Below are 13,492 nucleotides of genomic sequence, written 5' to 3' on the forward strand. Positions count from 1 at the left end.
TCCGGGGCAAATATAGGACAAATTGTGCCTGTGGACTCAACTGTTGGTCATCTAGTAAGCCAAATTCGTCATTGGAGTAACTTAGAGGTTAAGAAATGCTATCCCAAATCCTGCCTGTTTTCAGGACACATGGGCAAGCATCAATTTTTATTGGACATGGCAGCGGCCCTAAACCAACAAAAACTGGCTATGAATAAAAGTGATCTGGAAATTAAAAGGGGTTTAATCATTAGAACAGCGGGGTTCTGGAGCAGCATGTTGGAGCAAAAAGAAACCCCAAACTATTTTTACAGAAAAGCTCTGTAAGTTAATGAAAAGTATCACATGACATGCTGACTGCAGCATCAGAAGGACAAACCTGATGATCTAGAAGATCCGTTGCAGTGCTGTAGCGCTACATAATATTTGTTTGCAATTTGTTATGAAAAGAAAAAAATCAAGGCATAAGATGCATTGTGTGTGCTTCCAAAGGGCTGTTACAAGTCCCGGGGATTAATAAGAATGTAGAATATTAAAATATGTATTACAGATATTAAAGTGTGTCACAGCTGTCTGCATTCTTCTAACTTGCTCTGCAGACAATCCTGAAAGAGGTCTGTACTCATTTAATCTTCACTTGACAAAATTGTGCATTCTCGTGCAGTATAGCTGTCTTTTACAAAACAGTTGAAGGAAGTTACACACTAAAATCCAATGCAAATTTTGCTTAGAAATGGCAGCTTAAACTGTCAGATAGTAAGAAAGTAATATTGCCCTTGTTACTCCTGTGTTTTCATTTTTTCCCTAGCTCGGAGGCTAAGCATTTTAGTGTGGACAGTCGAAGTTTGCGAAGTTAAAAGCAATCGAAAACAGAAGGACAGAAGGGGAATTTTAGGCAGTCCAATTAGTATGAATTATTTTCAGCATCTTGTGTGGCATAAATTATGTTTTTCTTTTGTTGGCACTTGTGAAAATATAACAGCTATTGATTAGGCCTGTCAAGCCCTTGTGGCCTGACAAGATATCTTTACTGTAGTCATGTGGGCACAAGCTAGAAATGATGCTGAGAGAGTGAGATCCTCTACAATCATCTCCTCTCATTGTTATTTTTAGTGGGCTTTTTTTTAGATGTACTGTATACAGTAGAACCTTATTAAAGCTTCACTTAAGATCCTCAGATAATCACCCTCACCAGGCTGCTTCTGAGAAGTTTTCAGCAAACCATTTTTAAACGCAGCAATATATTGATTTCTGGGGAGGGGGCAAGTGGGAGGTTGCTAATCTGGGCACTTGGGTCAAAGCTAGTGTTCGTGTCCCCGATTCCTTATTTTAGTGGGAGTGGGCAGCAAGTGTAGGCGCATCTCTGTCACTGATTAGAACTTGGTTGTTAGTTTTTGGTGCTGGCAGTCTGAAAAACTGTGAATGTTGTCTCTTAAATGTAGAACAGATGTAGATTTTTACTCTGATGAAATGAAATGGGGGACCAACACTGACAGTGGTATGAAGAAGAATTTCAAAGGTGGCAGTGAGAGGATATATAGTGTTTTGTTTTCATTTTCAGGTCAGAGCTGAAGAATAAATATTGTAATGCTTGCAAAGATCCTGTATTTTGGGGCTAAGTAGAAGCATATTAGGGTGAGATGGGCAAGTCTTCATGTTGTCAGGTGAAACAGGTGGGAGAGACAGGGTTTTGAACAATTTCTTTTCTTGAAATTTTCTTTTCCTTCATAGTTTAGTATCAAGATGTGGAATGAGAGGGAATGCTCCTTGCCTTGCTTCCTGAGGATCTTTTCTACCAGCATAGTCCATGTTTAGATCTAGCAGCAGCCTTTTATACTTGAGCAGCAAACATTATTAAATCATCTGTGATCCCTTCCTGAAGTGGATGGCATTGCTTTTGGGTGCTCCTCTATTTTCTTTTCTAAGTAATCCCAGACAGTTGTGGTCATTTGGCAAGAGAGGCCATGAATGTCCTCATTGTTATCTATTCAAAACTCCTGAGAAACCATTTGGAGATAGGTAGTGTGTGATAAAAACCACAATATGCAGACAGAGGTCATCAACATATTGGTGAATGGGAGAATTCATTATATTTTTCCTGCCCTTCTTCACTGGAGTTCAAAATATTGACAGGAACGATGACTTGAGTCAGGGTGAGTTTGAGTTCCAGTGAACAGCTAGCTCTGGCTGCTGGGACATCTTTGTCTTTGGTCAAGTAGCATATGGAGTTAACCCCCGCCCCCCAACCCAGTCCAGATGAGAGAGTAGTGTCAGACATTAGAAAAGGATTTAGGTGTGATGAAGGGTGATTCCAGTCCGCCTCTCTCATTCATGATGGTCTTTTTCTCTCCTTTGCCAAGAAGTTTATGCTTGGGACTGTCTCTGATCTGTCATCTATTCCTGGAGTTTCAGCTGGCTTTAGTAGCTAAAAATTCCCTTTGCTTGTTTGTGCTTGGCTGGAAGCTTCAGCCTTGCCTTTCATATCTGGACCCTACCACTGTAATCCTTGTCACTGTGATTTGTAACTGAGATTATTACAACACATTGTGCAGAGGGCTGATGTGTAGACACTACAAAGAAGATAATCACTCCTGCAGAATGCCTTTCTGATTTCTTATGGATGACATTAGCCACAGGGAACACACTGGACCTGCTTTTTGACACCTTCATTGGCTTCTCATTCACTTCCAGGTGCAGCTCAACCAGGTGCTAGAGAGTGACAGAAAGCCCTGATTATTTTGGCACTTGCTCAGCTTTAGAATAGAAGACCTTGGCTCTGGCACTGGGCCTTCTTGGGTGACCTTGGGCAAGCCGTTTCTTTCTCTGCCTTATTTTCCCTACTTGGGAATAATGATGTCTTTCCAGCTAAAGCTGGAAAATTACACAATGGTTAGGACATACAAAGTCATCATCAGATTTGACACGGGCAAGCAAACATTATCACTATCAGCTGACCTAATGAAGTTCTCTGCTTTTCCCCACAATCCTTATTTCAGCCATATACCCGTAGACTAGGCAGCTACAACGCTGCTACTGTAATGATAATGACCTCTTTTGTAAAGCAGTGAGATCTAATGCTGAAAAGCACTATACTGAACTGCCTGATCAGTTCTGATTGGGACCCTCAGAGTAACAGCCCTCAAAGTAATTGTCTTGGACTTGCCAGGAGGAAATTTTGATATTTGCTGGTTTACATCTCTCAGCTTCCCTAAGTCTGAGTTTGCTGATTATTCAAAGTACGGTGCGTGGCCTGATTCTTAAGTTTTCGTATTGGGAGAGAGATGGGAGTATATCAGTTTTCTATATAGGTTTTTAGAGGTATAGTAGGATACTAAGATGGAAACCTAGGAGTTATATAGTGTAACAGTTGAAATACTTTTATCACTAACACGGTTTAATTGCTGTTGCTATTCCATATAAGACTTGTATCCTTTCTGTCCTTACAACCACTTCCTTAAAATACCGTATCCATAACTCTCCTGCTGAGATTTTTTGGTATGCCTCCTTTATTCCTCTCCCCTGTTGATTTTCAGCCTCTTTCAAGGACTAGATTTAAATCAAAGGGCCTGTCTTTGACTTTAATAAGCTTTTAATAAAATCTGGAAAAAAAAAAAAAAAATGCCACCAACACCCCTCCAAGAGCAGTTTTTATGAGGGTTTGCCTCCCTGCTCTAACCCCACAAGACCCCATATTCTGAGAGTACTGCTTCTCTACACACCTGGCCATAATTAAGTAGTCGTTTTTCTTTCAGTCTTAGCCTTGTTTTACCAAACATGGTGTAATGTAGTATTGGGGGACCTTATAAAAGAATTAACTTGAAGTAAAGTAAAGCCTGACTGCCTGGTAAACATGCCACCCAGTAAGACACTTATTTATTTCAAGGGAAGTTTTAAAATGTTGACTGTTTTGAAGCCTTGGGTATCTCCCTTTGCAGTAGGATCATTAATTTTCTCTCCCTTTTTAATTTTCTGTCGTGTTCCCCATCCTGATTTTTTTTGTTTGTTTAACGGAAAGTTACAAGTAGGTGAGGATTTTCTCAGAGTCTTAGAAACCTGGCCGTGTCAAGCTGAACAGCAGATAAACTGGTTAATAAGAACAGATCCCCCAAATTAAAGCACTTCAGTGGGATTTGGATCGAAAAGGAAAACATGAAAGAGAAAACGAAGGGAATGCAATATGGACATCATGCGTGATCTTGCTCTCCTTTCAGGTAGGAGCTAGCACAGCAGTTTTTTTACAATCAGCCCTTGTGTGTTTGTGTGTTTTCCTTCCCTCCATGTTGTTTCACAGTTATCTGTTAGTAACAGCAGTATTATTACACACAGATTAAAAGACAGGCAGCTTTTAGGCTCCCTGACAGTTGGCCAGAGCAGAGATTAGAGATAAAAGTTAATCCCGTGAGGTAATAGCAAAAAAAGAGTACAAAGACACGAGATGAGCCGATAATGGTTTGTTTAGGTAAGAAGGCTTCCTTTGCCTTGGTGATTGGCTCTTGCTCAGTGGTGCTCTGAGTGATAGCTTCCCAAATCCTTGCTAAGGTTTATAACAGTTAGCAGCGGGCCTGGGAGAGAGCGAGGGAAAAAATATGGCAGCCAGCAGTGGTAAAACATAATGAAATCATTCTAACCATAAATGGAAGGTGCCGGACCGTGGGGGAGATGAGAGATGTTTTCTTCCACAGCTGCAGAGCTATTAGTCAGTTAACACTTGGACGGAGAGAGGTTAAAACAGTCTCTAAGTCGGGGTTTAAAATATCAAAGAAACTTATGTTTATGTTTCTTGTAAAGGGAAAATAACTTGAAAATGTAACAACACAAATATGACTGAGGGTGGTTAAAATGTCAACAGTCTGATAGATTTTAAGGTCCGTTTCTCTTAAGTTTCACTGTTCCTGGCTGTTTCATTATACCTGTTGCAAGTTCAGAGAGAAAAGTTTTCAAAGATTTTCTTGTACTTCATGTATGTAGGAATGCTCTTAAATCTGCATGACATCACAAACGAAATTCAAATAAATCCATCCCTTTATAGTCAAGTTAGGAAGGGATATTCAGCAGCAGATTAGGAACATGAAACAAGTGAATCTTTCCTTCTGTACAGCCCTATTATTTTGCAGCTAACACAGATAAATATGTGTTTGAAATAGAAGCTATCTACCAACCACTGGCAATTCAGCTCTTTGCTGCAGTCTCAAAATTGAAGAGGTGGAAATTCATATCTTTGGTTTTTTAAACAAAGATTGATGAAAGCAGTAGAATTCTGATTCTTCAGTATAATAATAATAATAATATGATTCTGAAATAACCAATTAGCAAGCTAGAATTAGTGGACCTGCCTTAAAACTGGCTATTGCTAGGCTAACACTAGGCCAAGAAGTGAACCGTAATAGAAGTAAAAGCGTGCTGTATTAGGGCGTCTAGCCATCAGAATTGATGGAAGAAAAATTTGCCCTCACATTTGCTTCCTTGTGCTTCTCTTTTGATGAGGGCAGGGAAGTAGCATGAATACCAAAAGGCACAATTATAAATAGAACCACTCCAGAGTGACCACAAGCATGAGTTCCGTAAGATACAATTTGTTCTAATCTCTGAATTTCTTTAGTTCCCCTAAGAATCTATTTCAAGGAGTCAGTAAATCAAACTCTGATTTATTCTTCTATCAAGGACTGAATAGCTAGATATTAATTAATATCTCACTTGGAATATTAATGAAAATTATTTGTGTGATCACAGTGAGGAGGTCTTAGAAGGAAAAGTGATGAGAAGGCTGGAAACTAGCCAGTCAAATTTTCTCCCTAAACTGAGAAGGAAGTAAAACTATTATTTTTAAGATTATTTTTTTAATATCATAACAAAGTACTTTGATCACTCACGAGAGTGTTTGCCACTCTTTCAGGGTCTGTGAACTGTGGGACAGACTGGGCTAATAACATTTGTAGATTAGTGTTCAAATTAATGAAATCTGAATCAGTTACATTCATCGTTCGAGAGAGCTCCTTTGAGGTTCGAGACAAAAATATTAGTTAGCAATCAGTAAGTATTGTACTACGTCCTCTTTCTGCAGTTATACGTAACTGAAGTGTTTGCAAGAAGCCATCTAACAGTGGAATGAAAACACCGCTTCGCAAATCAATAATATGGTTTTACTAGACAGGCCCACCATCTTACAGGAAATACCAGTTTCCTCCAAATACACAAGCACAGGCTGCTGTAGGTACATTACAGAGCTGTAGACTATCATCTTCTGATGCGTGAGATCCTAACGTTGCTAAAGTAACACTAAGATGTCACAGAGGTAGTAGTATATCCTCCTACGGAACAGTGCGTCTGGGAGTGTCTTGTGTGGTGACCAGAACTGCAGGCACTTGCAAGATGCTAATTTGTGAATAAAAGGGGGTGATAGGTGGGAATTTTCATTTTCAGAATTTCCTGACAGAAAAAAAGAACATTTTTATAACAATATTTTCAAGTCAGGCCTTTCTTTGTTGCAAGTGTTTGTCCAAATACGATGCAGTTTTGCATCCTTCTCTGTCTGAAAGCCTGTAAACTTGCCAAGGTGTGTCATGTCCTGTTTTGTTGGTTTGGTTTTGGCCATAGGAATTCCAGCTCCATTTTCTCCTTTTTGTGCTTGAATGAGCAGGAAGAAGAAGTCAGGGTTCAGAGCATGTCCTTTTCCAAAGGGGCTCAGCTGAGTTTCTCTTCCTTAAATAATTCTGAAGCTCCTTGCTTCAGGCTTAGTTAGATTAGTACAAAGTCAGGTTATGAAGTTGTAAGAAGTTCTAAGAAACTGGTAACAAAATTTAGCCTCAATTTTTTTTCTTTAGAACAATTAGACAAGAGAAGGAAACAGAAGGAAAAATGCCAGCCTCTCCACTTGCCAAAAGAATTGTCCCATTCCTCTCTTCTGTTCAGAGGTAATTCACATTTTTGGATAACAGCTTGCCATAGCTTTCATAAACAGTGCTAATATAATTTGTTTCTAATAGAATTTCATGGTGCACATAGCTTGCAGATAATTGGTTTAGGAGTAAATTGAGGGGAGGGGTTTTCTCCAGTCTCTCTTTTTGTCATTTGCTGCCTCTGTGTGTCATTCAGAGTCCAACTCAATCAAGAGTCTATTACTGATAGCTGAACAATGTGGTGCCTACAGATCTTTTATGATGCAAAAGTGGGCAGTTGCATTGTGCATGTTTCAAAAGGCGTGACATAAAAAAAGAATCAAAGAAAGAACTTTACATACAGGCTTTTAGATAGGAAAGTGATTCATTGGAAATAGGGTTTGGCTTTAATTTTCTTGTTTAGAATCCTAAATTGAGTAACAGAGCTTCTTGAAGATTCTTAGTTTTTTTATTGAGAGTCAAAGAAATGATGTGAAGTTGGGGTGTCCATTTAGTATGTCAGGGCTGCTGCGCTTCTCTAACAGTGCATCTCAATGCTTCACGTATTCCTAACTTTTCCCAAACTAAGGAATGGGGAAATAAGATCATTTAAGCTCCCGGCACCAGGGTTTGGTACCACCACATGCATTGGTCTGTGTAGGTATCAGGGGTTGGTGTTAGAAGCTTTAGCACTCATCAGAAGGGAAATGCAGATTATCCAAAACCTGTGTGAAGTTTTTTTAAAAAAGCAAACCAAACCATTTTTTGTAAGTCTTACCCTGATGGATGACTTTCTCTTGACTGAATGGGTTTGTTCCCTTTAGGACTAGTGCACAATTTACGTGAATAGTGTATTTCATGTTCTTTTTGAAGTGGGGCATATTGGGAAAAATCTTCAATTTTCCATTGCTGCAGTCAGACTTCACATAATGATGATGAGTTATACAACCCTCAATTTAGATGATATTCAAGTATTTGTGCACTTTTTCTTGACTGTGATAATCTATAAATAAACAAGTAGATTCCACAAAAATAGTCCTTTTAAAAACATTTTGTCTGTGTCCATTGATTCGCATGGTCAGACATGTCAGAGAAATACATGTGGGTTTGTTGTGCTCTAGTACATTGGTCTGCACCAAAAAGATGAAGTCTCAAGCCCCGGGAAGGCGAGGGAGAATGAAAAATATCCTCAAGTTTTTTCCTTGTCAGGATTAAAGTCTTTTACCTGAACTCCCCTATTCCTAACTGTAAAACGCCACAAAGTTAAATGCAAATCAGCTTTTGTGATCAGGAATCAAATTGTAATTTGTAAAATAAATGTAGCTTCACTGCGGTGCCATTAGAGATCCCCTGCCGTACTGCTCAACTCAAAAGTTGCACCTTTCTCCCAGTGATGTTGTATGAGGCAAACAGCTGCGATTCATGTTGCTATTGTACAGCCTGGAAGTACGGTCTGACCACTGATAAAATAGCTTCACTCTGAACCAAACAGCTTTCGTATGCTGTATAGTATGAAATCAAAAGGTAAAATTTTATCTTCGGTTTCTCATACCATTTTGTGTTAATAGGGCAGTAGGAAACAGAAATCAAAAAAAGTAACAGGAATCCCTTTCTCTCAAAAAGTGAACCTGTAGAAGATTTTGAGTAATTTTATTTTCTTGCTGGTTTTGGAAACAAACTTCTATACAGAGATGATCAATTTGATTAGAGAAAATAGTCTTTTGCAAAACAAACCAAAAAACAGCCAACTTTAAGCAAGATCTCCATCCATTCCCTCCACAGGAAGATGTAGGGGATTTTGGTTCTATTTTTTCCCAATCTTTTCCAGCCTCCTACATGTCTGGGTTATAGGTGGGGTCAAGTTGGGAAGCATTAAAAATCAGAGAAGAACAATTTTTGGTATGCTTAATGTTTATCTGAAAGTAAGAAAAGCCATTCAAAAGACTTTTTTTTAGTGAGTGAGCTTTCCTGGTAGTTTAAGAGACCCAGGTGATTCAGGGAGTCTCAACAATGTCTACAATTTTAAGTAATTATCTGAACTTTCAGAGTTTTAAAGGTTATTCCCGTCACTAGCGGTACAATACGTTCACCGTGACTGGCAACTTCAGTGAGCGTGCAGTTTTTACTCTATCGACGCTTGGCTAGCATTTTGTTCATGCGCTGCTCTGTATTCTTGACAGCAAATTGATTTAACTTGCAGCAGGGAAGAGCGCGCGCGTGCACACGCGTGCGTGTGTCTGTGAGCGCGCGAGCAAGCAAGCGAGCACGTGGGAGAGGGGGGAGAGAAAGAAATGCGCCTATATGAAAAGTACTGGGAGGGGGGAGCAAGGCGAGGATACTGAATGGCAACATTTAGGCATTGACTGTGACATTGTATTAACCTTTTTAATGGATGTATGTAATAAAGTGACATGTAAATGGAGCACAAGGGGAGATATGACACTATATCTGGAAAAGGATAAAACAGTCAGTGAATACTGGGCTATTATAGCAGTTTGCAAACCTTGGATAAACTCAGTCAGCGGTTGTATAATTGGTTATTCAATCCCGACCCTTGTTCACAGCTCAAAGCCAGGAACACTGAGACCTGTTGCCAATTTGAGTGAATGCAGTGACTGTACTCGGCCGGGGCCTAACACTGGAGCCAGGCCTTTTCCTGTGGGCTGGTTTCCACCATGTCTGGGACTGGCGCGGTGACAGTAGCCCTTTTGTTGTGAAAGGCTGGCTGGTACTCCCCTCCTTTGCAAAATGTCTAACAGCTACACAAATATAAGAAAATAGGAAAAGGGACTTACTGTAGCTTTTCTCTTACCGAGTTAAACGTAGGGGCTTTGAAAAGGAGGCAAAGTCCAAGCAATAAGGAAAACTGAAGCATGTTGTGAAACGTTATGGCCAGATAAGGAAAGCGCCGTGTTCTTCCAATGTATGATATGATCCGTGAGGAAAGCTGGATTCTCTGAAATCACGTGAGACACAAACTGTACATCCAGAGTGATGTTCTCCTGCTCCGTTTGGAAACGCTCACCCCTGCACGTGCAGTTGTCTCCCAACCCATGCCGGGCAGCCTGGGAAGCACGTTCTGGAGCAATGACTCTTGTGGGCCCGCTGCGGTGGCCGCTTGCGTGAGCACAGGAGCTCCTGCGTGGACCCACTCCATAAAAAGTTCAAAACTGTTGACGTTGTCGTCATGGGTTAGTTTGAGAACCAGCGGTTATGGAGGTTGTCTCTTGCATTATGGAGGCAGCATTGTATAAGCCAGCTGGAGATGAACAGAGAGAGTGTTACAAGTACCCCGGTTCTCTCCACCCTCATCCCTACACACACAACTTTCCAGTAAAAGCAGGGAGATATTTATGGAATGTCCTGACTCAGAGGCCAGCTGTTTCTCTTCTAGTAAAATGGTAGTTAGAAATAAATCAGAAGAAGGTTTGATTTTGGTTGATGAAATAATGAATATTCAGTAATATATATAGAAGATGAGCCTAGATGAGCTAATGGTCCCTTCTGGTTTCCAACTTTTTGTGAATGAATCTGCAGCGCTATGAATCTACCGTTTCTCTTTTCCCTTTTCCCTCCCTTTCCGCCCCACTTTTCCCTAGCTTTCAGTAGTGGCATCTTGCTCCTTCACAAACATTATAGTTTCTACATTTACCTAGGTTACACAGTGTTATTCTTGTCATGTCACCAAACTATGTCACCTCAGAGAGAAGAGAATTATTGACACAGTAGATTATGCACAATCTTTTTAAGTTACAAAATAAAATCGAGGTAATGGTTAAAAATTATATGCCTGTAGATCACAAAGAGATGGGCTTGGGGGCTAATCTCTTTGCCATTCTGATTTACTCTAGTTCAGAGAAAATAATACAGAGTGCCCGATTTAATGAAAGGCAGCAATTCAATCAAGAGGTTCTGCTGAGGTCATATAATATAAATGGTTACAGCACCTCTTGACTGAGTTACAGCCTTGATAATTCAGTACTTTGTTGTTATTTATGAGGGTAACTTTTCAAAGCAATCTGCATATCTCCCGCTAAAACCTGCTTTGAAAATTTTATACCATGATGTCATTGAAGAAGAATTTTTTTCTTTTAGTAAGAAAAGAAAAAAACCCACACCAGCAAAATGAGAGGGGAAAGGAATGCATTGTTTTAGAATAGAAAATTAATCACTTGGAAATGGACTGGTTATTGTGAAGCAAATGCAGAAAGAGTATTGAACTTGCAATACATGAGAAAAACTACAGAAACTCCTGCCGAGGCTTTTAATGGAAAATACACCACACCATCTCATTATAAACACAGCTTTGGGAGTGAAGAGTTGTAACAGTGGAGAAAAAGCGGCATTATGGAAATATTTTTTTTTTTATAATCATAGTTAATGTAGCTCAGCCTTAATTGAAGTATTGTGTGGAGTAGCAGGAACATATTGTAGTAGGGACTCTTGGAATTTGGGTGTTTGGGGTGCTTATATGAAGAAGGACATAGTGTTGCATGCTGGTGAAACTAGAATGGTTTAGTGGTCAGGAGAAAACTGCACTGAGTCCATTGAAGCCTATCCCTATTGACGTTGAAAAATCCATTCAACATACACCTCATCTTCTTAATCCCCCAAATATTATCTGTGTTTTACATCACAATGCGATATTGTCTGCAAGGATAATGCTCTGATGTCTCCCTTAGGTCAGTGTTTCCAATTTAGTGAATTGTAGGTGTCCGACTGGAGAGTCCACACTCTTCTGTAGAGGAGTGAACGCTTGAGATGCCTCGTTAATTTAATGTAGCTAAGAGACTAGTGGGCTTAAAGGATTTTGTAGTAGCCCCACAGAGAACTACCCAAATGTAATTTAAATAAGATGGAGGAAACTTTTTATTCCTTTATTTTCTCCAAGTTAGAAATGTTCAAAGTGGTAATAGCTGCTTTTATATGTTTTAAACTTACAAAAAGTATCCGAAATATATATGGAAACAAGTGTTTCAATTAAACTCAGATCAAGGCTTTGCAGAAGCCTAGCTTTTGTGCAGAGCGCTCTAGCACAGTGCACACCTGTGGTGCTCCTTTTTTTTCTCTGGCTAAAGGTAAATGGGAGAGGGAAGAAGGATGAAAAGTACAACACACTGCCCACCAAGTAAACCACAAATCACAGCTGAGCTACGCTTCAACTCTGAATGCTTGGAAAGCAAAATAATTTTTGATCAGTTGTTTTAGAATTGAGTCTCATTCACAAGATTATCTGAGAACTGAAGAATTTCTGTTGCCAAATTTAGAACCCACCAATAGGTTCCATCTAGATGTAGCAGGAATTTGCAAATTTAGAGGCCAAGTTTCATAAAGATCTGGAAGAAGTTTGACTTGTGGAATTGCTGCATTACATTTCTCCATTTTACTTCTCTGCCTGAGTTAGAATTAGATCAAGATACCTTTTTTTTCAAATACAAATGTATTATTTCCATGAAGAACTACTGTATTTGATTGATAAATGCATATTTCTACCTTTTCTATGAAACCCAGTCATTTTATATGTTCCTTAATCCCCTGGCCATACAATAAACAATATCCTGGCTCTTCTGTTAACATGTAAAGCAAAAGCTGATGGTGCCATTTTCTACTACCTACCCTGCCATCCTTGCAAGGATGGGCATAACGTATTCTATATTATGCCCTAGAGTGTGACCTTCACTTTTTTACTTAGGCTGCCTTTTCTGTAATCTTGATTCAGCTTTTGTTGAAATAACTGGAAAGATGCTCTCTCTGATGTACCAGGAATTAGGTGGGACCCTCCAGCTCCATCATCTCCTATAATAGGGCTCAAGAAATACATAAGCAAATGGGAAAGTTTTCCAAAGACCTATGATGATCTGTGAGAGACTTGGAAAGTTAGCCTCCATTTTACACCAAGTGTCTATTCAGGCACTTCCATTTCTTTAGCAAGGGAGCGGGAAGCTGTGTAAAAATTGGTGGTGTAGTGCTTAATGGCTGTGTTCATATAACCAGGAGGCTCCAAGTTCAGTTCAGTGGTTAGAACATAGGAGAGAAGGGAAACCGGCACAGAATAATTCTTTCTTTCTCTTCTGTTCCTCCCTGTAACCATTGTGTTTTACATGGCATTTGACCATGTCTGTTTGTCATTCGTGTGGCTTATTCCCCCCTCCGCCCCTGGAGTACGTTGGAAAATGCCGTTGAAGAGGGAAAGGGGACATGGGAGGGCACGATTGTGTGGGTTTTGCCAATTGCAACTCTTAAGACTTTGCTGAAAGCTGCAGTCGTCAGTGTGGTTATGTGATACAGAAATTTATTCCATCGGCTTTCAAGGTATAGACTGCTTTCATTTATGCCATAGCATCCCCCCAGGATTAAGTCATTTGTTGCTCTGGCATTCTCTTAAAGCCCGGTCACAAAAGAGAACTTTCTGAACAATGGGCCTGTTATCCTATTCAGCCTTTTCTGATCTATTAAATTCCCTGTTACACCATTCTGCAATTACTCCACACCCCACCTTCCCAGACCCCCTGTTCTCAAGCAATCTGGGAATTTGCCCTTGTCATTTGCCTCACTCCACAGGAGCCCCACAATCCTCTCTTTCCTCACACCATTTTTGATACCGACTCTGGCTCCTTTTCCTGGGTCCTTTTCCGTGC

The 13,492-nt window shown here is 39.9% G+C and overlaps 1 protein-coding gene across 19 annotated transcripts in view; it reads left to right on the plus strand.

The window, feature by feature from the left end:
• Positions 1–13,492, plus strand: part of SOX5 (SRY-box transcription factor 5) — a 655,394-nt gene that overhangs the window by 463,059 nt on the left and 178,843 nt on the right. For 13 of the 19 annotated variants that reach the window (XM_054804269.1, XM_054804526.1, XM_054804608.1 and 10 more), the window contains one exon: positions 6,801–6,890. The exons of the other annotated variants lie outside the window; for them this stretch is intronic. In XM_054804269.1, the coding sequence (XP_054660244.1) occupies positions 6,801–6,890 (90 nt within the window). The remainder of the gene's footprint in view (positions 1–6,800; positions 6,891–13,492) is intronic. 19 annotated transcript variants of the gene reach the window in all.

This window comes from Grus americana, chromosome 1 (genome assembly GCF_028858705.1).
Source record: "Grus americana isolate bGruAme1 chromosome 1, bGruAme1.mat, whole genome shotgun sequence".
Taxonomy (NCBI): domain Eukaryota; kingdom Metazoa; phylum Chordata; class Aves; order Gruiformes; family Gruidae; genus Grus; species Grus americana.